The sequence below is a fragment of the Phlebotomus papatasi genome, chromosome 3 (assembly GCF_024763615.1).
Source record: "Phlebotomus papatasi isolate M1 chromosome 3, Ppap_2.1, whole genome shotgun sequence".
In the NCBI taxonomy this organism is placed as follows: domain Eukaryota; kingdom Metazoa; phylum Arthropoda; class Insecta; order Diptera; family Psychodidae; genus Phlebotomus; species Phlebotomus papatasi.
This window is the reverse complement of record NC_077224.1, coordinates 39,961,970-39,989,935: the sequence shown is the minus strand read 5'-3', so window position 1 is coordinate 39,989,935 and position 27,966 is coordinate 39,961,970. Positions and strand designations below refer to the sequence as shown.

The 27,966-nt window shown below is 31.7% G+C and overlaps 2 protein-coding genes across 9 annotated transcripts in view; one reads left to right on the top strand and one right to left on the bottom strand.

Moving 5' to 3' along the window:
- LOC129805591 (glutamine-dependent NAD(+) synthetase) overlaps positions 1-27,966 on the top strand; it is a 71,780-nt gene that overhangs the window by 9,508 nt on the left and 34,306 nt on the right. The gene's annotated exons all lie outside the window — the stretch shown is intronic.
- LOC129805583 (cytosolic carboxypeptidase Nna1) overlaps positions 1-27,966 on the bottom strand; it is a 42,195-nt gene that overhangs the window by 9,812 nt on the left and 4,417 nt on the right. The window contains exons 2-11 of one of the 6 annotated variants that reach the window (XM_055853610.1): positions 21,010-21,188; positions 15,485-15,637; positions 10,747-11,261; positions 10,493-10,642; positions 6,110-6,371; positions 4,601-5,203; positions 1,414-1,578; positions 821-915; positions 585-720; positions 43-294 (exon numbers count right to left, since the gene is read on the bottom strand). In XM_055853610.1, the coding sequence (XP_055709585.1) occupies positions 43-294; positions 585-720; positions 821-915; positions 1,414-1,578; positions 4,601-5,203; positions 6,110-6,371; positions 10,493-10,642; positions 10,747-11,261; positions 15,485-15,637; positions 21,010-21,188 (2,510 nt within the window). Of the gene's footprint in view, positions 1-42; positions 295-584; positions 721-820; positions 916-1,413; positions 1,579-4,600; positions 5,204-6,109; positions 6,372-10,492; positions 10,643-10,746; positions 11,262-15,484; positions 15,638-15,745; positions 16,027-21,009; positions 21,189-27,966 lie in introns of those variants that run through there. The other 5 variants (XM_055853604.1, XM_055853607.1, XM_055853605.1 and 2 more) reach the window with 5 other exon arrangements.

Sequence of the window (27,966 nt, the reverse complement as noted above, 5' to 3'; positions counted from 1 at the left end):
TGCCATATTTGTGAGAGAAACCAATGTGATTTTCACACTCACTTTCGCTGATGTTATAATCAATTCGGGTGGCATGAGAACATTCGTATCAGTGAAAAGTTGAGGGGACTTCCTCACCAATTTCCCCTTGTATCCTCGCCCAAAAATATCTCCGTCTGTTTCGTAGTCATCATCGGAGGTTGAGTAGAGGAGATCGAGGCCAGGATCAGTTGTTGGAATGTCCATGATGGGTCTCGAGGGAAACTTGTGGGATTTCTTAAGTGTCACGGGTCGTTTTAATTTGGATTTTCTGAACTGTGAATCACAATTAGGATAAAATTCATTTGTGTGTAAATTTGGTCTGGTACACACACAAAAAGATTTCTACTTAACGCAATGTGTGCTAAAATAACTGGATTGTGGGGGAAAATAGTACTGAGAAAAGTGCTAGAAAAAAATAAGATATAATAAAAAATTTTAATTTGAAATGAAATTATTTAACAAATTGTGCAATTAATTTGCTTAAATCGTGCAATAAGAATTCTGTGTGAATAAATTTTCCATGAAATTGTGCCAAAATTGCATAATTCACAGTGTTTATGTACCTTCTTATTGCACTTTAATTTTGATGGCATGACCGGAGATGAGGGTGGCACCTTCAGTGGTTGGCAGCAAGGTCCCTCATAAATACTTTTGTTGGCTTCATTTTCGGAACTATCTGAACTCGTATCACCCTCATCGCTGTTGGTCACAGAACAGAAAACATCTCATTAATTAACTAGACAGTCTCTCGACACGGTTGCGCCACAATTTAATTGCAGAAAATTAGTTGGGCATTTACCTAGAATAATCGGATAGGGGTATATTTAGTGGTTCATCCGCGCTTGAACCTTCCTTTGACAGCCGATTGAGGATTTTCATGCGAAGTCTCTCCTGAAATTTAGATTTTTTTTTCATGTAAATTCATGGCAAAATAAATGCGACTTTTCACCTAAAATTACGACAAATTTGTGCGATGGAAAGAAGAAAAATAAAAAAAAATCGTGCAATAAAAAGAATATTTAATCTTTGAATGTTCCAACAGAAAAAAAGTATAATTTCATTTCAGGTACATTGTGCCAGAAGAATTCTCTCGAATAATTTTCTTAATATAGCAAGAATAAGAAAAAAAATAGATTGCATTTACAAAGTATACAGAATTTGTGAAGAAAAGGAAGAAAAAGAATCACGATGCAAACATTAATTACAGTAACCTCAAAAAGAAATTGAGCAAAATTCGTTTCCTCCTTAAATAGCTTATAAAATAATAAAATGATGCAAAAAGAAGACGTGCTGGTGTTCAAAAATTGTTTTAATACAAAAAAAAATTAATTTTGGCAAGATAGCAAAAAGTCATTAAAGAGTTTTCTGCATTTCCGCATTTTTGAGGAGACGCTCCTCCAATTTTTGTGCTTTCTTTGCTTTTCTCAATCTACGTTCTAAGCGTCTAATCTTCTTTAATCTCAACAGCAATCGTTTCCGCCTATTTACTTTCAATGGATTCTCGTCATAGTAATCCATCAGGGTCTCACAGAATGCTCTACCAAGTTGCTCGTAGTCCTGAAAGGATAAGATAAAATAATACATGTTGACTTTGAAGTATGGAAAATAATAAAGATTTTATTATATTTGAAGTGGAAAAGTAATTTTATCAATTTTATTTAATTTCGACAAATCCGGCACTGAGAAAAAAAGAGGCTGCGATTAACTTTTTTTCGTCATAACTTTAACACTTTTTGGGTGTAAAAATGTATCAACATTTTTTAATGTTAATTTTACACCTTTTAAGGGTAAAATCAACATGAAAGAAGGGTAACTTTAACCCATAATACACCTAAAAAGGGTAATATTTACACCATTTTCGGATCAATAATGCAGGGTAAAATTAACATTTCCAGAATGTTATTTTGACTTTTTCGGATTTCTCTCAGTTTAACGGCCTTATCACACTTGAACATTAAAATTTTAACGTGATTCACATTAATTGTCGCTTGTGAGCGTCCAAATATGTTATTTGTATCTTTGAGTCACTTAATATTTGGAGTTTTTCTATTTGTTGATAAAGAAGTGGACTTGGCCTGCAAAAATAAGTTTAAATTTACCTAAAGCATAAATATTTTTCACATTAAAAAATTAAAGACAAAATCGCATTAATTTTTCGCATTAATGCTATAAATCAATTTATATTAAATTTTGCGGGCCAAGTCTACCTTTTTATTAACAAATAGATCAAATTTTGAATATAAAATGATTCAAACACACAAATTACACATTTGGACTCTCACCAGCGACAATTAATGTGAATCATATTAAAATTTTAATATGCAAGTGTGATAACACAGTAAGAATTACAAAACTCTACACAAAAATTAGAGAACTCAATTCTAGAATTCATACTCTTGAAATGCCATACAAGCGCCTTACAATATGATTGACCAAAATTTTATTTTTTAGACCGTGAATTCTAAGAAAATCATAATCCGTCCAGACCGATTTGGTTTTGAATATTTATAAGAATGAATTTCTAAATATATAATTTTAAAAAAATTCCTAGCCTAACAAAACAAGTGACCGAAATTGCAAGCTGGCCGAAATTTCATCCAGTTACCCAATATAAGTTTGCATTAAAAAAACCTTTTTTTGTGTTGAAAAAAAAATGAGAATAAATTTTTGTTTTTTGGTCTTCGAGACCTACTTCACCCCCTAATCTTGCCTTCAATTGGACAGATTGGATCCATTACGCATTATCTATGTTCCTCCGTTCTGCTGTAATTTTCGATACTGTACGTAGGAAGGACATCAGTGATGCTTTACATAACGATAACCTGTTTCATTTTTTAAATCCTTTAAATCAGTAACACTGAATATTACATTCACTGAAGTACAATTCTTTATGCCTGAATTATAGCTTCAATATAAAAATCTTTTATATTAAGTTAATGCTTTTTAAGCTTTCAACAAATTATTATTTATGCTAAAATCATCCCCCCTCTGAGATTCCTTTAAGTTTGGTCTCTATGGCTGGTCACTAATCAAGTCAAGAAACATCCAGCAGGGGAATTCTATAACAATATGACAATGTCATATGACAAATCGACTTGTCAGAATATAAGTCGAATAAGTCGATTTTTTGCAAAATTCGTTTTTTTTTCGCTTTTAGGATACTCCTTGATACTCCGTACCCTCCCTGTAAATATTATACCGGAAAGTTAATTATTTCCAAAGTTGTAGAGTATTCAAATCTTAAAAATTCTATACTCAGAATGTAAAATCACTTCTGTTAAGTTGACTATTCGCAAATTATTCGTTTAATATTCTAAGCTGTCGAAATTAAATTTTTTTGTGCGGTAAATTCGGTAGAACTAATCGTGAATTCGATTGATATCCATTACTAAAACCTTCATTGAGCCCCTTGGAATTGTCATTCGATTCTCCCGATTTCGGATTTTAGCATTGTCGTGCTCCTGAATTTACCATCAAATTTGTCATATGACATTGTCATACGGTTACATATTACATTGTCATACGCCCTACAGGATGTAACTTTCTGAACACTTCAAAATCCTATGGGAAGCCTATTTATTATTCGTATACACTAAGAAAAAACCTAAAAAGTTAAAACAACTCTATGGCAGAGTTGAATTAACTCTACGAATATCGATGTAATTGTTACTCTTTTTCGTTGCAAAATTTAGTAAATAGAGTTGAAACAACTCTTCGTGCGAGTTGAATTAATTCGTCGGATATCGATGTAATTATTACTCTTTTTCGATGTAAAATTTCATCTCGACTGAAGTATATGCTTAAGTGTTTTCGTTTTATGAATATACTTCAGTCAAGAAGATTTTCGCGTGACAAAGTTCATATGGAAGATCAACTAGAAATATGCCTAACAGTGTTTAATGAAGACATGTGCGTGCATCATACCTGATATTTCGCTCGGAATATAGGGAACTTGAGATCAAGAAAATATGAATAAAGAAAATGATAAAATAGAAAAAAGCATAAAATTGCAAAATCTATCCATTTTGGGATTTGAAAGAGTTGTTTTAACTCCAAAAAAAAAAAAACACTTTAACACTTGAAACGAGTTATTTTAACTCTTAAAACGAGTTATTTTCAGTCTTAAAAAGAGTTATTTACACTCTTTTGTCATGTAAATTTTAGTAAAACAAAAAGTTAAAACAACTCTTTCGAATATTACACCTAAATAGAAGTAAAATCAAATCTAAATTATAGTTAATCGAAAATCACAACGAAAAAGAGTCAGTTAAACATCGATTCGAGTAAGTTTTACTCGATTATTTTTCTGAGTGTAGAAATCTCATTGGATTAATTCAAAATGACCTTATGGGAGAGAAGAAGAAAATTTCAAGTATTTCTCTCAAATGATGAAAAACTGTAAGTCTCCTATCCTTGATATTGAACTTTCAACACAGTGTGTTCGACTCAGTTTTGAGAATCACTCAATTATTGTCTTTTTTCTCGTGTATATTTATAGCTTTTCGAAGTTTTCTCATATGAAAAAATAAATAGTCGGTAATTCATGCTTATTTATGTAGTAAGAAGGGGAAAAAATTACCATGGTATTGAAATGTGTTCCACTGCGACTACCAAGTGTTGTACCGCCAAATGATGCTTCAATGGTGTAGCTATTTGTAACCCCCAACATCCATACAACAATTCGTCCGGTACCCTCTTTGTTCTTCTGTATCTTGAACTTGCAGCTCTCAAAGGAAAATTTATCGGCTACATTCTTGTGTAGCATGAGTGGAAACACCTGCTCCGATAGTTTCTTCTCAGGCTGTCGCTTATTTTCGCAACCGTAGATGAATACATTGTGTTTACGTGAATGAGCGTGCATGTCGCAGTACATGACGACACCACAGTCGTCCATCAGTCTTTTAATCATTGCCTTGGTGTACCAGATTGAAGGATACGTTTCCCGTATAACTGTTCGGTATTGTCGATTTAAGTCTTTGCCCGTGAGGGAACTCCTTGTATTGCCCACGATAACACCATCAGGATTTAGCATTGGGATTAGTTTGAAGATGAATTTGTGACGAAGTCTCTTGGCCACGTAAGAATCGCCTGTGATAAAGTCCATCAGTCCTTTCATCATCCACGATGATGGAGTTTCTCCAGGATGAACTCTGGCTGATACAACAACTGCCCGTTTCTTTTGCTTGCAAAAAAAAGAGAAAGATAGATTTTCCTGTGCAAGTCAGCCAAAGGTGTATTAGTGATTATTTTTAGGAAATTTCACTCATCCTTTTCTTAAATCAATAATTCAAATACTCAGAATTACTTTGGAAATGTCATGAAAAGTAACATGATGGTTCCATGACTAAATTGAAATTCGATTTCTCTTCCTTAAATTCTATATTTAGCATTAAAAGCTCACTAAACTTTATGCCTCTTTCCTTTATGCTTTTAATTTCTGAGAAAATTAAAAGCTTAAATTTTATTTGCTGGCTTTATGTTTCTATCACAATGATTATGCAAAAACAGGTTCTAAAATAGTCTAAAATTCAATGTTGGAAAATGATAAAAGTGATTAAAAGAGCTTTTGGAAAATTATTTCAGCTTTTCTGCTCGGGTATACTCTGGAAAATTGCTGGCATTATTTGTGGCCATTTAGTTAATTGAAATTTGACGTTATGGCTTCTCATATAAGCTTTTTAATAATAATATTCTGTTTGTATATTAAATGCTTGTTGGAGTAAATTTATGAACAATGTATTAATGGAAAAGTATTTTTAACATTTTTAATTTGATTAAACGTGGTTTCAGTAAATTTTATCATTTTATTTGCTATTTCTATCACCGTCAAAGTATTAAAATAATTGAAGTATATATGTTATGTGCATTCTATCTCCTCTGAGCATTTCATTTACCAAGGAAGATTGCCCAAGACACATATTCCACGAGTGTCCCAATAAATATTCATCAGTGCATGAAGTTTTACTGCCCTACGTGAGCAATAACTTTTGTTAAGTTTGAGAGTCGTCGAGTCCTTAACTAAGTTTTCCAAGATATATACCGCAGATTATTGTGACGGATTTTCGAGAGAATATTCTATTGGACTCACCTTTACTGCCTCTTCTTCGGTTTGAGGTGCTGTGACTGTTAAATAGTAGATATTGTTGCCCGCTAGGGATCTACAGAGTAGTCGAAGTTTGCAGTACTTGGATTTTACAGGATGACGCTGGATGGCCATTAGATAGTCCTGGAGATCACTGTAGGTGTAGGGGTAGCTATGGGCAAAATATACCGTGTCGTTGTCATGTTGAAATTCAATATTGAATGTTAATGTGTAGGAACCATTCTCATCGTCGTCATCATTGAGGGGACTGAAAAAATCAGGAAAGAGGTTTTACTAATTCATTAGACAAAGTGGAATACTTTTCTGGTGATTATTTTAACTGTTTTGCAAATTTATTGTGTTTTTAATTAATCAAAGTATTTCTATCGTCTCTAATAAATTCGAGTATTTTGCTATGGTTTATAGAAATAACAGTTGGAAGGAGACTTTTAAAGCTTTGATGAAATAAAGCAAAAAGAAACACAAGGAGGAAGTGGGGAACCTTTGAATACGGGTACCTTTGAAATTCGATTTTTTCTCTTACTTTTAAAAGGAATTGAACTTTATTGTAATGTAATTAAGCTTTCAAATTGGTTTCTTGCGGTAAATTATATCATGGTGAAGTCCAGTTCAATTTAGAAATAGGAGAATCAAAGCCATTTTTTAAAGATACCCCAATTGAAAGATTCCCCACTTCCCCTATCTTGATGTTTCTTATAAACCCAACTATGCAAGATTTATTAACTTTAAGAACACGGGTTTTATATTATAAGTGACCGAGTTCCGGCTTTTATAGTAAAACGGAGCCAACAAAATTTACAAAAAAGTTGTGGCAAAAGCGTCCCCCCAAGCTTTGCGAAGTGTACGAACTCGTGACTTAGATGCTATACCTCAAAATTACTTTCGCATCATTTATCTATACTATTTAAGTTTTTACTTGTTCAATTCATGAGGAAAAGAGTACTATTAACGGGTTCAAAGCTTTCGCAGACTTTTTCCCATTTGCGTAATGTCTTCTTAACTTTACCATTTCATAGCCGATTTGAACCAATTTATAAATCACACAAACCATCGTCCAAAATATCCCGGGAGTAATAGAATTGAACTTCGGATAAAAGTTAGTTATCGGTGTGTTATCGAATCAGAACTGATTAGAACTAGTTCCGGCTTGTCAGAAATTCCAAGATCTTTACAACAAGTTCAAACATAACATCATTGGGCTTGAAAATGCGCTTTTTCCAAGCCGTTTGACTTGTGACCTTCAAGAATCGTTATTAAGTATGATTCAACGATATTTTCGTATATGGACCAAAATTTGTGCCTGGGTAATCTCTAAAACATGCCCAAAAATTAAGAATCGCACAACATATTTTCTTAGCAATCCCAAAAACATGGTTTTTAAGGAGAAGGGAGCATGTTAATGGTTCCAGCCCGAGGGTCGACTTATAGGGAGGGGGGGGGGTCCTTGAAAGTCCGAAATCGCTATTTCTTACCGTTTGATTTCTTCGACTCGTGACAGCCGAGGCCGACGACGGACGAATTAACAAACAGCATAACGTCGAAAAGCTTGAAACTTCAGATTTCTAAAATTTTACCAAAATACGACGCTTTAAAGAGGAAAGAGTCGAAACATATATAACTCAATATCGAAGGACTATATACAATGTTCTATTTATGATATTCGAGCAATAAAAGTAACGATCAGGAAATAAAGGGAAATAAGGTTCTACCGTCCATCATCTAAATGTTAGTGATTAATCTTACGAGTAAAACGGAGGAAAAATATCTCCTCAAAAATTTGAGAAATAAAATTATTTTGAGTTCAGGCTTTTTAAACTTTCTAATTAACCCTTTGAAGATGGTTGGGTCACCAGTGATCCAAAAAAATCCTTTTTCTACATCTGTTTAAAGTTATGTTTTTGCTCTAAAAAGTCAGTACCCCATGTTTTTTCTAGCCCCAATTTTTTATCCTCTCTCAAATTTTGTTATTCTCGAAACAAGACTTTTTAAATTTTTAAAGCGCTAGATGATGCTGATCAAATTATCATATGATCAAAATTAATTAGATAAACCCTTGATGTGACGTTTTGGATTTTGCCTTCTAAAAATGTTTTATATAGACTTGAGGATTAGTCGAAAGATGATTTAGTACAATTATAATTCAATTAATAATATGGTACATTTCAACTTTTTTGCACAAAGTTGTATTAAAGGCCGGTTTGTGAGGAGCGTCTTTCTACATGTGGAAAATTTTGCGGTTTAGTTAAAAAGTACCCAAATTGGAGCCTGATCTGGTATGTCATAAGCCCTTATAGATATTGAGAAAACAGCATTTTAGTATTTTCCAAAATACAGAAATTAGAAAGAAGATAGATTTCATATCTCTAATTTTGAATCATTTGAACGATTTGAACAGTTCTGTGGTACAAGAAATACTAGAGATAGAATGTTCAAATGTTGAGTTAGATTAATATATATTAGGTGAGATTCTTAATAATCTCACCTACTATTTTATTGTGAAAAGATCAAAAAATAGTCTTAACAACCGCTGAATTTCGAATCTTTGCAATAAACTATTTCAAACACTATTCATTTAGTTAGTGTAACTATCTAAGAAAATACTTTGCCACCTAGAATTGAAATTAGGAAATAAAATTAAGGAAAATATTATCAAAATTCATTCAATATCAAGCTTTCCGTGCGTAACTTTGTGCATAAACTTTGTATAGCTTTTAATCCTACAATATACCTCAGTTCGGCTAGGAATGCGAATAACACTTTAGAACTCATGGAATCCTCGAAAAAATTGTGGAATTGTGGAAACAGAAATTCGACTGCCTTTTAAAAACATATGAGTTATCCTTTATAACGATTCACAAAGAAAGAATTTTTCTAATATTTGTGCTTGGAGGTTGGGGTTGGTATTATCGTCACTAATAAGGCTATGGACGTACCATGTTTAGTTTCAAAAACAAATAATTATTTGAAAATCCAGGTTAATTATTATGATCTGCTGATTTCATAAAAAAAAAATTTCAACATTTCAAGGAATTTTTGAAATATTCAAAAACAGAATTAGGGCAAGGCTTTCAAGTTTCGCACACACTATGGCTTCGAACATTTCTCATTTCTCCAATATTTCTTTAATGAATCTGACCTATCTATGTATGGAAATATATTTTAATAGCACGTCTTAACTCACACATTTCACAGAAAAATTAGGTCATTAGGGGAAATGCTTCTAATTTTGTCCAGTTTCTTATTTTGGACACTTTGAGGATAACATTGGACACTAAAAATAAATTGATTAAAATGATGGATTTTTATTCCAATATTTGATGAATAATGAATTCTATCTAAATATTTGTTCTTTTTGGAAGATTTTGACACTAAATACGTTAAAATTTGAATATGATTTGAGTTGAATTTGCTTCGTTGAAAATTCAGTGTGAGCAATTGCTTACGAGAAATATGACAGAACTTCGTGGCTTACTTCAGTCTTATTTAGTTTTGGTGAAGTACTAACAAAGTTTGTTCGCTGTTTTTGAGTGATATTATTGAATATTCATTGAATATTGTGTTGATTCACGTTACTGATGATTTGTACATTTGACCTGAAGTGAGATTTGCCTTGTGAATTATATTTTTCGTGTGAAAAATGGGAAATTTTTTAAGACATTCATCAGTGAGGTGATGATTCTTATTTTGGACAGGTGTTTTTCTCACGAAATTTCGTGAAGTTTTAGCTTTTGTGATGACTAGGTTGGACAAATGCCTGGAGAAATGAAGGAGCATCATCTCTACGAAAGAGATGCAGTGAGAAATGCCTTGAAAGGCTCCCGGAAAGGGCAGGGAATGAGCGAATCCGCACGTACTTGGAGTACCGAAGTCAACTCACTTTAATGAATGATATGGAAAGTTTCTGGGCTTCTTGTGACATTCCACGTTTCCCTTACATGACCAGGAAGAGGACTTGGTAAGATTGGTTCATAAAATGAAGAACAATGGGCATCCTGTTGAGGCTGATTATGTGTCCAAATTTATAGAGAAGTTGTAAAAATTAATAACCAAGTTGTCCAAAATAAGAGTCAAATTCACCTCTACATATCAATTCATTTTTAAACGTATTAAAACTAATTTTAGTAAAACTGAGATGATAAATAGCTTGCTAAGTTTCTAAACAATCCTTCTGAAAAGAGAGTAACAAGAAAAGTCAATTAGTATTGAAAATATGGCACTTCAAACTTAGGATATCGATGCTTATATGCAGACTGTCCAAAATTATAAGCACTTCCCCTAAAGGAATAAGGGAAAAATAAGAAGTGTTTGAGGACAGAATGTGTGCAAAGCGTGAAAACCTTCCTCTTTATAAAAGTTTTGGGAACTTACAATGTGTCATCATTGCGAAAGTATGTGATATTTTCTCCGCATCTCCTCCAACCGATGAGTGATGTATTGGCTTCGATGGTTGAGTACATGAGGGGACGCATTCCCTCATTGTAAAGGCTGTCCGACTTTACTAAATTGACAATGGAGAACCTGTGTGTAGAAATGAGATTTGATTTTACCACTGTGTCATGCTTAATTTCTAAGTGTTTGGATTAAAGGCTATATATAGATATCATTATAATCTATTGCTCTACCTGTAGTTAATTTTTTTCCGTGTATTCATGACGCGAAAGTAGAACCATTGTGTATGGCGATTGGTATACATATCGGGTCTTAGGTAGAGTTCATAGTATCCTGATGTTATTTTCACAGCCTTGGCTAAATTTCCCGATTCAAATCGCGATTCAAACACTAAATCCTCAATTTCTGGTGGATTTGGATGGGCATTGAGTAAATATTTGGATCCACCCACACTGGAACGACTGAACTGTGGAAGATTGCTTGTGAAATTGTTGCAAGACTCCGTGTCTGGTTGTGAATTATTAATTTGTGCACTATCTAATTTTAAACTTTTGCATTTGATACTTGTGTCGTCACAATCATCGTCATCATCATCATTACAATTGCCATCTCCACTCTCATCGGAATCTGTTGCATCTGTATCCGGTGTTTTCCTCTTTATATCATCAGATTCCGCTGTTGAAGAGTAATTTATCTCGGTCGCTGAACTATCATCGTCATCAGAATCTGAATCACTGTCTCTATTTGTCTACAATGTAGTTTTTATGGCCATTTTTTTATAAATTGCAATTTGGTCGTGATTAAGTGATATTGTTTTGATTTCGAAGAAGAGGAAAAGAAGGAAGAAATTGATATGAAATTCTCATGTCTTCTCTACCGTCATATTTCACTCACAAGCGTCAAAGTAATGCAAAAAGGTATTAGGAAGGGGTATTAATAAACACTATTTTTCCTCTTTTGTGAGTAAACACGCGGTTGTATCTTTAGGTTTTAGGTATATAAAACAATTCAAATCTAATTTTGTAACAATGGTATCTATATACAATTAAAATCACACAAATTAACTCAACGACAAATTGTTCTTAAGCGGGAAGGAAGCTGAATTAAAACGGCACGATTGGCAAATGCATTTGCAAAAAGACAACTCTTGATGTTTATAGCATGAAGAAAAAGGCTTCTCATATACACTTTTATTGTGTGTCTGGCAATGAATTGTCACACTTGGCAATGACATAAATATATACATTTGTATACATATGTATCTATGACTTTATGCAATTCATGTTTTCTTCTCATATATTTCGTGCCATTTTCTTTTCTTTTTTTTTTGCAAAAAGTATGGAAAATATGCAAGACAAGAATTTTAGTGAGTTTAGAAAGAAATGAAAAATTCTTTGAATAAAATTTTAAGAACACTCTCCACGAATGCCATCGTAATTAAACTTTTAATTGGTTGTTATTGTCTCGGTATGTTACGTTTAGCAGATTGCTGTATACACCAGAAAAGTCATACAGCAAAATGCAATTTGAAGTCCAATAATACTATTTTTTCGTCTCTGAAAAATATGAATCACAGTAAAAACAAAAATCCTGCAGAGAGAATTTTCATCCAAATAAAAAAAAACTGCACAAATGATGATGATGACGGCACAAAAATCAGTGTGGTATATATTAATTATTCTTTTCTCGTTGGCTTGACGAATAAATATTCATGTTATATTGGATAAACTCATTTCAGTGTGGTGTTATCGAATTTTGTGCATCATTGTTGCGGTGTAAAATCAACATAAAACCCATAAAACCACCCAAAATCATGTTTATTAAATAATTCTTAAACAAATGAATTATTGATAGTGCGAGTATATGATTTAAATTTATCTGCGATTTTAAGTTCTATCTCTTTTTCAAATTCAGCTTTCATCATTAATATATCAGTGTGCATTTTCGACATAAATGAATCATTGGTTTATAATCCGTTGAGGCTTTTTACAAATTCAAAGACTTTCTAAAGAAGGAAAGTTCATCCAATTTGTTGAAAAATAGGTTCAAATATCTGTAGGAGAATTTTGTAAAAAATGATAATGTCATATGATGACTAATTTTCATGGTAACACGAGAGCAGTACGTCATTAAAATCGTCACTGAAGCTCTTAGTGATTAATAAGAATCGCAGTTTGAAATTTGTCATATGACATTGTCATACTGTTACAGAATATTCCTACTGGACAACTTCTAAAATCTATCAGAAAATTAGAGTTGTGGGACGCATTTTCGAGACATTGCACATATACGTTTTCTGGAACAAAAGGTCATATTAATGCAAAGATCAACTTATAATGGAGTTGCTTCCCAAAAACCCCAAGTATCTATCTCTAACTGTTTGGCCTAAAGTTTTAATCACAGCGAGACGATAGATTTTATTTTGATTTTAAATTTTTGAACATAGATAAGGAACATTGGGTCCTTAGAGTTTGTGTAGTAAAAATTTTGAGTTATCAAAAACTTGGATGGAGAAAGAACAGCAAGTAGATAAACTTCAAAAGTCGATATTTTCCTAAATAAAACAGACCGAGGGTTCAGATTCTTTTCTTAACAACGGTCACCTTCATTAACTGACTAAAGTCTCATGCTTTGAGAAATGATCAAACTCATGAAACAGATGTTATAGGAGGTGGGGCTAAAAATACTAAGTTCTACCATTATTTATTTTCAATTAACAATTGTTTTGTCTATATATTTTTTGTTAAAGCTCGGTTCCATTTAGGAATATACGAAAAAATCGTATATCAATGTAGCCCAATAGCTTAAAATACCCAACCTCCCCCTATCTCAAAAGTACTTTCGCATAATTTACCATTTGACAGTTCACAACTGATTTGAACTAAGTGATTTCACTCAGAAAATCCCTGAAAATAGTTTATGAGCAATACAATTTATTTCCGGACAAAAGTTGCTTATCAATTTCGGTACATTACCAGTTTATAAAACCGATTTTTAGAAACGCTTTATAATTGTTAGAAATTTTAGGACCTTTCCCAATGAACCCAAAACATGAATCCCATGAATCCTTTTGGTCGGAAAATATGCTCTCTAGAGCCTTTTGAGTTTTGACTTTCAAGAATCGTTATTAGGAATAATTCAACGATATTTTCGTATATGGACAAATGTCCGCCTAGGCAACCTCTAATGACCAGCGCACAGTAAATTTTGTTTGTAAAGATGTTTTCAAAATTTCCTATGAGAGTGAACGAGATGACTATCAGATCTCTTTCACTCCCACTGAAATGTCAAACACATGTTTACAAAACAAAAATTATTGTACGCTGGGCATAAAACATATTCAAAAATGAAAATAGTCGCACAACGCGCTTTGGCGCAATCCCAAAAAACATGGTTTTGGTGGGTAGGGGAGGGTGAGGGAAAAATGTTTTTGAGTCGACTTATGGGGAGGCAGTCACCCGAAAGTCTCAAGTCTCTATTTCCAACCGTTTGGCCTCTAAAACTGGTGACAACCGACGGACAGACGGCCAAACAGCGTGACATCAAAAGATTCGAAACTTCAGATTACCAAAATTCTACGAACATAGGATACCTTAGCGGGTAATGAGTCGAAATATATATACACTCGACTCTTCGTTATCCGGCTGACCGGGGGACAAAATGACATTTAGGTTTTTTGAATGATCAACGGTTTTTATATTTTGTGCTGTGTGAATTTATTTTCTGTCTGACAAAGAACAAGAGAATTTTCTTCATGGTATGCTTATGTTTCATTTTTTATCACAATTATGTATTAAAAACTTCGATACAATGATAATAATACTTTAATTCACTCTGGAGAAACTTCATGTTTAATAAATATAATTTTGAATACATCAACCGCCAGTGTTTGGCAGCTGTCACCCGGATAACGAAATGCCGGATAACGAAGAGCTGAGTGTAATTCAAAGAGGGATTATTATAATACTGCTCTCTATGGAGATTGAGCTGTCTTCAAAGTGTTTTAGAATTTCATAAAATTACAAAATTGCAACTAAATTAACAAAATCCCAACTACCGTATTTTGAAGTCTTAACCGATTGCGATGTTTATAATTATTGCAATCTATTTTCTAATTTGATTACATTTCTCAAAGAATTTGGACAAGTTTGACAAGTTGATAAAATGACTTTTAATTTAACATCTTGCCTTATTTAGTTCATTTTAGCTCTAACTAATCAATTTCCATTTAAAGTTATCAAGTAATAAACATAACATTTTACTAATGTAATGTACTAAAATTGCATCTGTGTTTTGCATTCGTTTTTAAAAATCTAATTAATTCCATTCTAAAATCGAATAAATTACCAATCTGTAATAATTCAGTAAAATGAAAATCGAAAACACCAAACAATCAACAGACGGAAATGTTATTAAAATAAAATTTTAAATGTTTTTTTTATTGCTCGTAAATAATTATTATGAATCAATATGTTTCAGCACAGTTATCGCTGTGAGCACAAATTTATGAAAAGTGCTATCTCTTTATTTAATGACGATTTTAATGCACTCAAAAACGTATAAAGAATATAATTGCAAATGATCGAATCGACTACAACTGAAATATTTTGTAGCCAGAAAATTTATGATGATTTCACTTGCTGATAAGTAATTGAAAGAGTTTTGCGAGACACTGCCAAGTGCCATTATAATTATTCTAAATATTTTGTTAATCCATTCCATCTACATACATAACTACTTTTTAAAAGAGACAATTTTTTATTGAAGGCAATTTGTTTGCCACTGAAATGAGTTTATTAATTTAAAGCAGATGCAAATATTGGAATTTCTGCCACAAAATAACTAATTAGGATTTTATTGAAGCTATCACACATCAAAAAAGTCAGACACTTTGTATTGGTAGCCAAATTATTGAAGCATTAAATGTTGTTAGGGAAGCTCTTTCCCACAAATCTTATGAAGGTTACTTACATAATTGACGGCACTGACAGGATTATAATTATAAATCACTATTCCATTCTCTTCTCCGACTGGTCGTGGCTGCAGTTCTTTTCCTGTTGGCTGATAGTACGGTTCAGGAGATTCTGGCACGTATTCTATGTGATAAATTCGTTCTTCCAATACCTAAAATGTGTGACAATAAAAAGAAATTTTCACCATGATGTTCACTACATTTATACAACTTCTATTTTTTTAGAGAACTTGTCTTCTTTACACTTTGAGATGTCTTACATTAATATTCATTTTTTCTAAATAACACCCAAAAACCCGAATCTTCCTAAGAAATGAATTTGATAAATTTGCACATCGATTAGGTGTTTAGCTTAGCACTATCAGACACTCGAAACTAATTTCCCTCGAAGCAATTATGACAATTAACATGGTGTTTAGTGCTATTTTTAAGCACCAGTGGGAAAAGCAGCTGATCGTTTCTAATATGTTGATGACACCGCGTGTACGACACCGTTGAGTAATCTTGATAGACTGAATCGTGATTTATGTAAAAACCACTGATATAAAACTGTGTTGTAGGCAGTAAATAATGTGTATAGGTATGTTTGAGAGGGTTGTGTAGCAATTTCTGTTTCCGTCACTGATGTTAAAAGACGTGTAATATTATGTAAAGTAAAAAATCATAAATTTACAAAATATTATAAGTCAAAAATTGGTTTTAACTCGCCTAGTTAGCGAAAGCTCTCCATTTTAATCCTGTGATTGGTTCTGATTAAAACTTCTCAAAGTAAAGTAATTAAATAGAATACATAAAATCAGCGGAAGAAAATAATCATTAAGGCCAGAAACTAGATGTATAGTAGTCCTTAAATCCTTTAATGATAAGTCATTAATTTAAAAAGTAGGACCAACGAAAACCCTTAAAAAGTCTTGGTGAAGCCAAAATTATACAACTTTTATATTGACTTATACGTATCCTTTTAAGGATGTAAGGACATATCATGGATATCTTGAAGATTTAACCATTCAAAAGTATTCTGAAATTAATTAAAACACATTATTATCCTTGAAAATAGAAAATTGTTTGTATGAACGTGCATGTCCATCTTGAATAAAATCTTAAAATCGGCCTTTAAATAGTGGTTCATATTCTTCAAGAAAGATCTTTAATTTTTAGGTTTAAAATTTATGTAAGCCTTTCAATGTCAAAATAACGAATCAAAACTATGGTAATGTCAAACATCTTTAAGGTTTTTTTCTTTGATTTTAAAGTTTATCAACCTTTTAAATCTTGAATTACAGAAAATTTTGAAGCATCATAAGCTTTTAACCAGAATAGAAAATATCTTTAATTTTGACACGTGTTATTTAATTAAATTTTTAAGCTTTTTTTATACGAGTTGTGGGAAAATTTTTGAAAAGCCTTAATATATTTTTGCGATTATAGCGCTACTAAATCTGCTATGATAAAGTTAAATTCATAAACCTTAAAATAATAATACACTATTTTAATTTTTAGTCATTAATATGGGAATTTTACATATGATTGCCCTATGAAAAACACCAGTAATAAATTAAAAATCGTGTAATTTAATATCATTGACTTAAACTATATAATCAAACATTTGCCTAGGTAACGGTCGTACGGAAATTGTCGAACTCTCGATGAACCCTCGCATATTTCCATATAGCTGGAAATCTATCATAGCATAGGGAAAAGTTTATTTACAATTGAGTTCCTATAGTTGAGTTTTCTTTTTTTTACATTTTCCTCCCTATGTAATATTAGCTTCTGGGTATAGGCATTGTGAGGTTGTTGAATTATTAGGCAAATTCCGATATTTTTGATCCATTTCGCTCATCCAGCGAACCGCCGAGGCAATGGCATTTGAAATGGTCTTTGCTTTACATTTTATTGGGGGGTAATATATTGTTCTAAAATATAGTATGTGTTGAGAAAAAATACCCATTTACCACATTACATATGTACAAATTGGCGAAGAAGAAGTGAGCCAATATTGTGGAATTGGAGTGAGAATAGTGAAGTATTGTCTCTATAGACAAGTTCGATAAACCAATGAAGATTCAGCACGCACGGGAGCAATAAATAATTTTTCATACTAAATTTTCTATTAGTTTTCAGTATTTTTTTGCACGAGTTTTTTTCCGCACATGTTTGGTTCTTTTTCTGTTATTTCTTCCTTTGTTTTGACTTCCTAGAAGGAATATTAAAAATCAAATTGTCTAGGATTTTTTTTCTAGTATGATATATTAGATGAGTTATGATGGAGAATTAAAAATTTACTGGTTTCTTCTTTTAACGACGATAAATTCATGATGGAGGTATATATTTTATAGATCAAAAGAAAAGTTTTATTTAATAAAACGGATGTTTTGTGAAAAATTCTTTCAAAGAAGAAGACGGAAGAAGGTTCGCAGGAATTCTTTCAAATTCCTTTTGACGGAGTAATTTTCTTTATGTTAAAGCTTTTTCAACCTTTACATTATGTAGAAAATTTTCTTATGCTCCTACTAATGTATTATTATTTATTAAATATTTGATTGTTATATACCAAAAATTAACTTTTTCCATATGATTTTGTAACCAATCTTTTGACTACTTTTGCTTAAACTATGAATCAAATCTACTATATGTATATATTCGGTTGCAATATCAATAAAAAGTTTATGTTATTCCATGCGTAACTATAAAGTAGAATATTGAACTCTAAACATGCAAATCAGTTATTGAATTGCAATTTTAGTAATACCATTGCAGATTGTGTCAGAACAATAATCACTTCTAGGTTAATATTTGAGTTTTAGTTTCAATTTCATGTGATTCAATCAACTATGATATCCTGCTTTTAAATATAATATGGAATTAGTATTAAATTACATGATAGGGGAGACCAGGGTACAATTAGCCAGGGGTAGAATTAGACAGTGGATTTTTCTCGTTTCCCTTAAAATGTACATTGAGCAAAGTATTTTTTAATGAAGGTAGGAACACATCCCCATATTCCTAGAAATATTTATAAGTCTGATCCTGTTACCCTACAATTTAGAAGCATTTTTAAAAAATGGGCATAAAATTGTACTTTTGATGTCACAGTTTTTGGCTCAGCATTTCGTTTTTTGAGTTTATAGTCAAGATGTCATAGTTTTACCTCGTTTTTGGTTCAATAAAGTAATTAAAAGATATTTTTCACTTGGATAATAATTATCCAATTTTTTTTATATAAGTCGATAAACACTAAAAGTGGCTCCAAAAGTGGCTATATCTACCCAGCCCGGGACACGTGTAGCCAATGTGTAACAATGTATAGCTTTGAACTACACTGTTTCATACAGCCAATATCTTAATGATGTTTAAGATGATTATCTTATTCAAACCTTATGATTTTTTCACAAAAAAAAGCTTCATTTACTGGCTAAAAGTACCCCGGTCTCCCCTACGTATATTTTTTTGCAATATATATTGTTTTATCATGGTAGAAAAAAAATAGAAAGCATTCTGTTTTTCAGTCATCGTGACCCACGCAACCCCTTAACCCATTCCTTACCATGTTATTATACATCATACGCAAATTGAGTGATTTTAGATTATTTATTCCTGGGCAATTTTTATCCGAATTGCTGTCGGGAATGGATTTTTAGTAACTCTAATTGAGGAGCTCAGAGCAAAAAAACGCTATTTTAATACGGAAATGAATACGACTTAGAGTTCTTTTTGCTCCGAGCGCCTCAATTCTTCAATTACTTGGGAAAAATAGTCCGACAGAGATGAAAATACATTTTGTTATTGTTTTCTTGCTTCACGGAAGGTTATGTAAGATTTTTGCTCAAAATGGCGAACGGAAAATTCGACATCCCGTCGAATTTGTTAAAATTGGCCTCTTTCCTGATTTGAATTTTAGTTGCCAATTTGTTTTCTTGGATAGATAGATACTCTATCTAAAGCAATAGAGTTTGTAATGAACTAATGCACAGAATTTAAATTCAGTGACCGTTAAGACGTGTGTTTGACAGGGGCTCCCCGCGCCCCCATAATAGGTAAAATTTTTCTTTTCAAAAAATTCATCCAAAATATGAACATTCTATTTCAAGTATTTCTGGTTCATTGACTGAATGGATTAATCTAATAGTAATAGATATGAATTTAATGACACTATTGTTTCGATAGTTTCGATGGTTTCAATATTCAATTTTAATTCAATTTAATCTACTATCGCATAATGCTTTTGAGCTAGTGTTCTTCAAAGCAAAAGTACAACATTATAATAGTACACTGAGAAAAAAAAGAGGGTACGATTAACTTTTTTTCCTCATAATTTTAACACTATTTAGGTGTAAAAATATATCAACATTTTTAATGTTAATTTTACACCTTTTTAAGTGTAAAATTAACATGAAAAAGGGTAACTTTAACCCCCAATACACCTAAAATGGGTAATATTTACACCGATTTCGGATCAATACTGCAGGGTAAAATTAACATTTCCAGAATGTTATTTTAACTTTTTCGGATTTCTCTCATTGTATTCATAAGTTATCATTCCACCCCTGTTGATAACTTGAGGAATGGCAAGATAAATTTAACGTTACGTCTTTTTCGAAAATGGATTCGTGAATATATGACGAAAAAATTGGCCTTTTGGGGCTATAACGTGTAAATTTTGAGGGCTCATAAAATTCAGAGATTATAATATATTGTTCTCTCTGTGGGGTTTGAACAATAAAGTGTCCCAGTATCATTTTCCTGTCAAGCATCGAGCCATTCATTTTAATATGCGAGCATTACGCAAGATTTTCAAATTTAGTCTATGCATATATAATATATTTCAATTGGAATTAGTTGACAATTTTAATTTCGTGAAATGAAAGCTAAAATAAGGCGACACTAGATATATTATGACGAGTTATTACTAAACATTATATATTTAAATCCAATGGAAGAGGGTTATTTGGTGATAAAATTGTATATAACAACGATAATTGTGCACAAGAGGAGTGACTTTTATATCACAAAATGACGCGAATTGTGCCACCCACATTTGTGTGATAAAAGAAACAGTGTAATTCTTTATTATGTCGCTCCTTCTGTGCCGTGTACATGAATGTGCGGTTATAGTTTGGGAAGCATAAAAATGATCTTGGAGGAGAATTGAGGAAGAAATTTATTTTTGGCTTTTTGGCTTAAGAAAGTGATACGAATTTTAGTGTGGCAATATATAGAGTAGAGTGAAATGGGTGTTGGATAAAAAATCTCATTTAGCATTGATGTCACTTTGAATTGTAGCTTCTCTTTCTCTTGACTATTTTGGAGGGAATAATTAATTTCTATTCTTATTTCAACATCAACACAGAGAGTTTGGTTTTTTTGTTGGTTTTGATGGATTTGGCAACTCATTGAACTTAAGTCCTGATGATAGATATATCCCGAGTTAATGTTTGTTTTGACTCTACATATTTCAATTAAGCAATTTTTGTACATAAAGTAAAATAAGAATAAAAATAATAATGGATGTGAGAAGGCCTACCTGACACTCGATCGGCCATCGTGCCGCTTGCTGGGGGCAGTCATAATCTCTTTCTTTCGGCAATGCAAATAAATCTCTGGGTTCCTTGAGGCGAGCAATTGGACGCAGAGTTTTTGCATCCGTATTCACCTCCAGTTGGTTGGTTTTTAGACTATTTGACAGAAAACTACCCAGAAAACCTAGATAAAGAAAGGAGAAAAACTAAAATACTAAATCAGAGAAAACAACATTATAGTATGCAACATAAAATGAGACAGCAAAGCATGTTAACTTTACAGAATACTCGAACTTGTGTTATCAATTCTGTGTCCTAAAAATTGCTTTTGCATTTGTTTGATCCGTTGATGTATTGAGCTTCAATACATTTATGTGTATTAAATATTTATTTCTCACAAAATATTTTAAACCTATTGCATTTTCTGATTGGCTATAACTTTCAACGTTTTGAAAACTTATACTCTAGACATACTTACGACATAAGACGAGAGTTAACTTAACGTAATTATAATCAAAATAATGATCAAATTACATTTACATCTGTTTCTGTCTAATCTGTCACTCGACTTAAGCCGAGAAACGACTTAGTTAATGGGAAATTGATAGAAATCTAGTCAAATAATTATTTTGATTATAATTATGTTAAGCAGTTTCTCGGCTTAAGTCGTAAGTGAGTCTAAGGCATTACTTGCCCATAAAAGAGTGTGATGAGCACTAAATTGTATTTCATAACAACATATACATAGGTGGATTAATTTTTTGGAAATATTAAGTTAGAAGTATTCAACATGATGAGAGAAGCCTATAAAAGTTAAAGCATTTCTCGAAGTTGTTTTTACTAAGCCATTCTTTTTATGTTTAAAATAATTTACCACTTTCTTAATAAGTGTTTGGAATTGATTGAAATCTATTCAAAACCTAAGTAAAAAAAGTTATAGCAATGCGTTCCAATTTTCCGGATGCTTGAGGTCATGAGATAGAGCTGTGCGTGAATTATCTTTTCGAGTGGGTTTTTGTCCATAAAAGTTTGCTTCTGTTTTACTTTCCGTTTATTTTCCATATTTGGGCACTCAATGGGTCAAGTGGTAGAACACTTGTTCTATTGTGCAAGTGTCTCGGGTTCGAAATCTTTTTAGGTTGAGAAATAGGTTCTCCAAATTGGATTGACTTTGAACTTTGAAATTTTCGCATGGACTAACACTAAAATTTATTCGAATGTTAATGTTTTTTAAGGGGTGATCACCTTAAACTGTAAGTTGATTTGTTACAATTTAAGCTCCAGAACGGTCACAGGTTTAAAAAAAAACTGATTATATATACTGCTCTGACTTTGAGTTCGAAAAAACTCAAAAGTCGGTAAAAAGTATTTTTGTATAAGGGATTTGACAATTTTTTACTGAATGCAAATTGCAAATTGCAAAAGTGTTGTTTTCTTTTTATCAGTTTCTCATTAGAAAATTCAGTATTTTCCCTGAGTACGTGAACTGAAATAATTTATAAGCAGAACTTATCCATGTGAAAGAATACATAAAACGCAAGTCTAGTTTAGTGAAAACTTTCTTCTGACTTTTCTTGATTTTTCAAAATTAATTTAAATTTCTAGAAATATAAATTAAAATTTAAGTAATTAAATCAGAAATATTTTGGAGAGCTAAAAGTATGCTTGTTCTCTTGGAAAAGTAAGGTAAAGTACCCTCACTCGACTGGGTTTCTCGACTCGACCAATTTTGGCAATTTCTATGAATTTTTCGCTGGTTCGTATTATTCATGGAATGATTGATTTATTAATGTTAGATCATACACTGAGAAAAAAGGGGGTACGATTAACTTTTTTCCTCATAATTTTAACACTTTTTAGGTTAAAAATATATCAACATTTTTTAATGTTAATTTTACACCTTTTTAAGTGTAAAATTAGCATGAAAAAGGGTAACTTTAACCCGTAATACACCTAAAAAGCATAATATTTACACCAATTTCGGAACAATACTGCAGGGTAAAATAAACATTTCCGGAATGTTATTTTAACTTTTTCGGATTTCTCTCAGTGTACGCAAAATATTATAGCAAATATAAATAAATTGAATTAATAAATCTACTGGTCGAGACGAGGAACCGGTCGAGCAGTGGCACTTTACCTTATTTGATCTAGAAGAAACAGAAAATATGGCATTGTGAGCATTAAAAAAATAGAGAAAACTAAGGAAACAGTAAACATTGGGTTTGGGTAGTATTAAATATTGATTTTTATGTTTACATTCTTTGGACTTATGTCAACGATTTCTTCAGTGAACAAGGATTATTATGGTATCTGACTTCATATAAGCCATATACGTCTTCTCTTGTGAAGTCTAATATCTAAATAAAGAAATTGTAGTTTTTACAACTGCCCCATATGCATTACTAATCTAGTTGCTTCTAAATTAAATTAAATTTTGGCATAAGAAATGTAATAAAAAATTAATTGGTTGACTAATTTTTGGGAATTATTTAGATTTTTACTAACCGTTACATTTTTGAACATTTTTCCCATAAAATTTTTAATACTTATTGCGTTATACAAATATTTCGAGATTTCAATGCATTCGAATTGAATACTTTCATCCAGTCTATCACAGAATCATAACGCTTTAAAGCGAAAATCGAATTCTTTATGGTTTTGGCACACCTTTTAGATTAGAAAAATTTCACTAAGTCCAAATTGACGCCCGTCATTAAAAAATCATTTTAGTTCTATGCAATTTTGAGTACAAGAGAATGAGGTAGACATATCCAAAAAATAAAAAAAAAAAACGAAAAAGATGTAAATTTTGAGTTCATGAAATTTTACTGATTTAAAAGGCACACCTTTTACTCCCAAAATTCAGCTCACAATCGAATTTTCACGTATTTCGAGTAGCAAACAACCCGAGTTACAGTAGACTCTCACTCAATCGGCTCTTTTTCAATCGGGCGACAAATTTTGTTGACAATTTTCACGTTTAATTATGAAGTTAATTCGCTCAAATTTGCTGTAGTTCTTCTTATTTTATCGTGATTCTTTATAATTGAGCAGTTTTTGTGGAATTTACAAAGGCTTTGACGCTCAATTCTATCGCTAAACCGGATGACATTTCGCCCGATATTCCCGATTGAGAGCGAGTCTACTGTACACTCATTAATCTCAGCTACCATAAGCTTATCTGAACTTATCACTGTTTTTTTTAAATCTATCTACTACCTTTTTTTCCTACTTACATTTAAGAAAAAAATTGGTTATAATGCTCGATAGCCAATTATTATATTTCAAATAAGTAAATTTTTAAAGAAGAATTTTCAAAACAACAAAAAGATATTATGGCCTCTACTCTCACTGGGAGCAATTTTTGTCAAAAATTGCTTTTTTGAAGGAAATTCCCTGCAGCGTTGTAGGGGGAAACGTCAAATTTCTGTCAAAAACGCAATTTTTGACGAAAATTGCTCCCAATGTGTAGAGGCCAGTGACCAAAATCATACAAGTTCTTATAGTGTCAATTATTGTCAATTGATGTTTATTTTACTATAGTTAATTTTTGCTTAATTTCTTAATTTTCATTGCCTGAGTAGAAGTAGGGGAAGTGTCCATGCATCGTAGGATCCCAAGCTTCGTAATGACTAATTTTTTCCTATGTTTATCAATAAATGTGATTCATTGCACGCATATTTAAAAAAAAACTAGGGGAAGTGCCCAGTTTTTAAAATATATTGCGGAGTCACATTTATTCAGAAACATAGGAAAAATTTAGTTATTATGAAGCTTGGGATCGTACGAAGCAGGCACTTTCCCTTACATTGGATTTTTTCTTCTTTATGTCAATTTCGTCTAAAGATTAATTAAACATTATTGTAGTAAAATATTTTCAAAAAGAACTATAGGTGATTTCTTTTTATAGCTAAATATTCGTCTTGATAGTGAAATGCCACTTGAATTCATTGAAAAGACTTTCCGAGTCTAATAAAAAAGAAAATCCCTCAGATTAGTGTATGTGAAAATGTATTGGGAAGGCTATAGTGAAAGTCACTTTCTTCTTTTGCATTTTCACTGAACATGTTCCTCAATGAGATGTGAATTTAATTTTAGCTCCTTTTGTTTGAATTTGACTTTTTGGTAAATATTGAATGAGAGATGTGGGTGTAAAATAATGAAGAATTCGGTATGAGAGTTAAGATGGAATTTTAATCGAATTTTTTTGTGAGACAATTAGTGTTTTCACTATAAAATATTAAATTTAGAATGAAAGAATATGCAACTGTGTGATATTTACAATTATATTCTCACTGACAATGTTGTTTATACACTATGCTGGATTTCACGTGAAATATTATTTTGAAAAGTTGCACTTGATTTACTGAAATTGCTTTTCTTACGGATTAAAAATTTAAGAAACAATGAATTGTTCTTCTTTCTGGTCAGAATGAAGATTAATTTTTTTTTTGTTATAACTCTTCACAAAATGTGAGATATTGTTCAGTTATCTTTCGTCCAAAATTATGTGAAATACAGAGACGATAAATTTTCCGAAAACACAAGAGACGTGTTAATAGGACGAGTGGAAAATGTAGACTGAGGAAAAGTGTGTTTGAGAGAAGAACGCAGAGTGAGAAATTCTCTCTGAAAATTCAACACTCATGATCGTCTCCCGATTTGTATTTTCGCCACATTTGAATTTTCTACAACTGTTGGGGTTCTGGGGGAGCAGAGGTGTTTAGTAAATGGTGTGTTGGGTGCAAAAACGCACATCGTTCTTATATATCTTGAGCTCCACTTGTCAATATTTTATGCGAAAAGTTCAAAGACTCCAACGTCCAAATACCTTGGGATTTGTAGATGCACTCCAACAGCCTCAGAAGTCATGATAAATGTGGGTTTATGTTGACAAAGGAAAAAAAGAAGTCACTTCTGGTGTTATAATGTGCTTTATGGGTGGAAAAAGAGCGCATGTGTTTGTGTGGGGAAAATTTATTTATTTTCCCAAGCGACAGTGTTTTGTATCAGGTGTAGTGAACCACACAGTCGTCGTACCGTTCAGTATATATCATCTTTCAGAACTATATCAATTGCGATAACTTGATGAGACATGCAAATTGATTTGAGAATTCACACTCTGCTGTTTGATCTCATGTTAAAAGTATATAAATTTTGTAGGAGAGAAGTATATAAACAATAATTTTCTCATGTTTAGAAGTGAGATTTATTTTTTTTGTGAAAATTTGGCACACATCCTAACTAGAATTTTATTAGATCTTACTGCAATTTCATCTTTCCCACAATAACTTGTAAACTATAAGATTAATGCTATAAGATTAAGAGAAAACTTGTGCCGATGCTTGTGCCATATTTCACTTCAAATAGCATAATTTAGTACCATATGACATTAATCTTGCCTAAGGGAAGTTTTCGTCTTTAGTTTTATATGAATGTGTTTATATGAAAATCATCAAAGTATTATATATCTTGGTGTTAACGGTAAATCAAAGAAATAAGTCATGAGTGTTATTTGTCGCATAAACCTAATTCTACTAATCCTGGAAATAGTAAATTTACTAATTTTAACAGCAGACGACACTATTTATTGCAAATTACATAACGTTAAAAATAACGAAAAATCAGTTTTTGATTAATTTAAAGATAAAAAGATTAGGATCGAAAAAATTCCTGTTCAGTAGGAAACACTTATTGACAATTTGGTCAAAGTATTGAAATTTATTTAATATAAGATCTAATAAAATACAAGTAATAAAACGTTTTTCCATTATTCGTCCTTTTCCTATAAGACTGAGTGTTACAATTTTATATCCCAAATGATACACCCGATACACCAATAGGCCCAATAGGGTACCAATAGGTCATAATTTGATTTCTTAAAGTGCCAAGAGGTGTTCCTTTAACCATATTTCAAGATAATTAATAAACAAATGAATTGAGAAGAACAAAAAAATATAGTTTTGAAAGGAAGTGGAGGGGTCCCCTACAGGTTCAACTCTTTCTCTAACCGATTGGGCTCTAGGCGTGGAAAGCTCGGACGCACAGACGGTCAAACACCTGTTCGCCAAAAAACTCGAAACTTTAGTTTTCCAAAATTCTATCAAAACATAACCACTTAGGGGGTACGAATTTGAAGTATCAATGTTGTCGACATGTTTGGAAGGAAATTTAATGCTCTTCAATTTTATTAAAAACAATTTTTCTCTAAATATCAAGATTTCTCAGAGTGTATTCATTGGGAATCAAAAAACCAAATATCTCCTGTTAGCTGATAAGTTAAATTCGTACTTGAAAGGTATGTTTATTCTTTTTAATGCAATTGGGATTTTTAGCAAAATTTTATAACATTTTCTCTTGTAAAATAAGTTGTAATCAAGTTTAAAAAAAATTACTGTTTAGTACGAATTTAACTAATATGATATATTTAGTTTTTGATGACTGATGAATGTACTCTGAGAAATTTTGTTTACAGAAAATTATTTTTTTGTTTCAAAAATCATATCCTAAGGTTTTTTTATAACCTTAAAAAGGAAATTTCAGAAAATGTTGCTAAAATGTTACTTCTTTCTATGCTTGAGAGCTCGAAAGTATGCAGTTTTTTTAGTCTTCTTGACCCACTCAACCCCTTAATAACAAGAATTTTTAACATTTTATTTTAAATTCTGATAAAAGTTTCAAAACAACATTTTAGACATTAGATATGTAGTTTAAATTGATTTTTAAGAATTACATTATCATGAATAAATTCACCTAAAGTGGGGTAAATACTTTAAGCCACTTTAATGCTTTAATGACTTTGTAAATTTTAAAATTTTTGTCATATTAAAATGAAATTTTGTAATGGGAAAATTTGAAGCTGGATCTATTTAGAAAATATTTAAGTATCTAATTTTTAAAATAGTCTTATTACAATTAGGTATATCTGTTTCTGCACTTTTCTCCCTTAAAAGGAATCT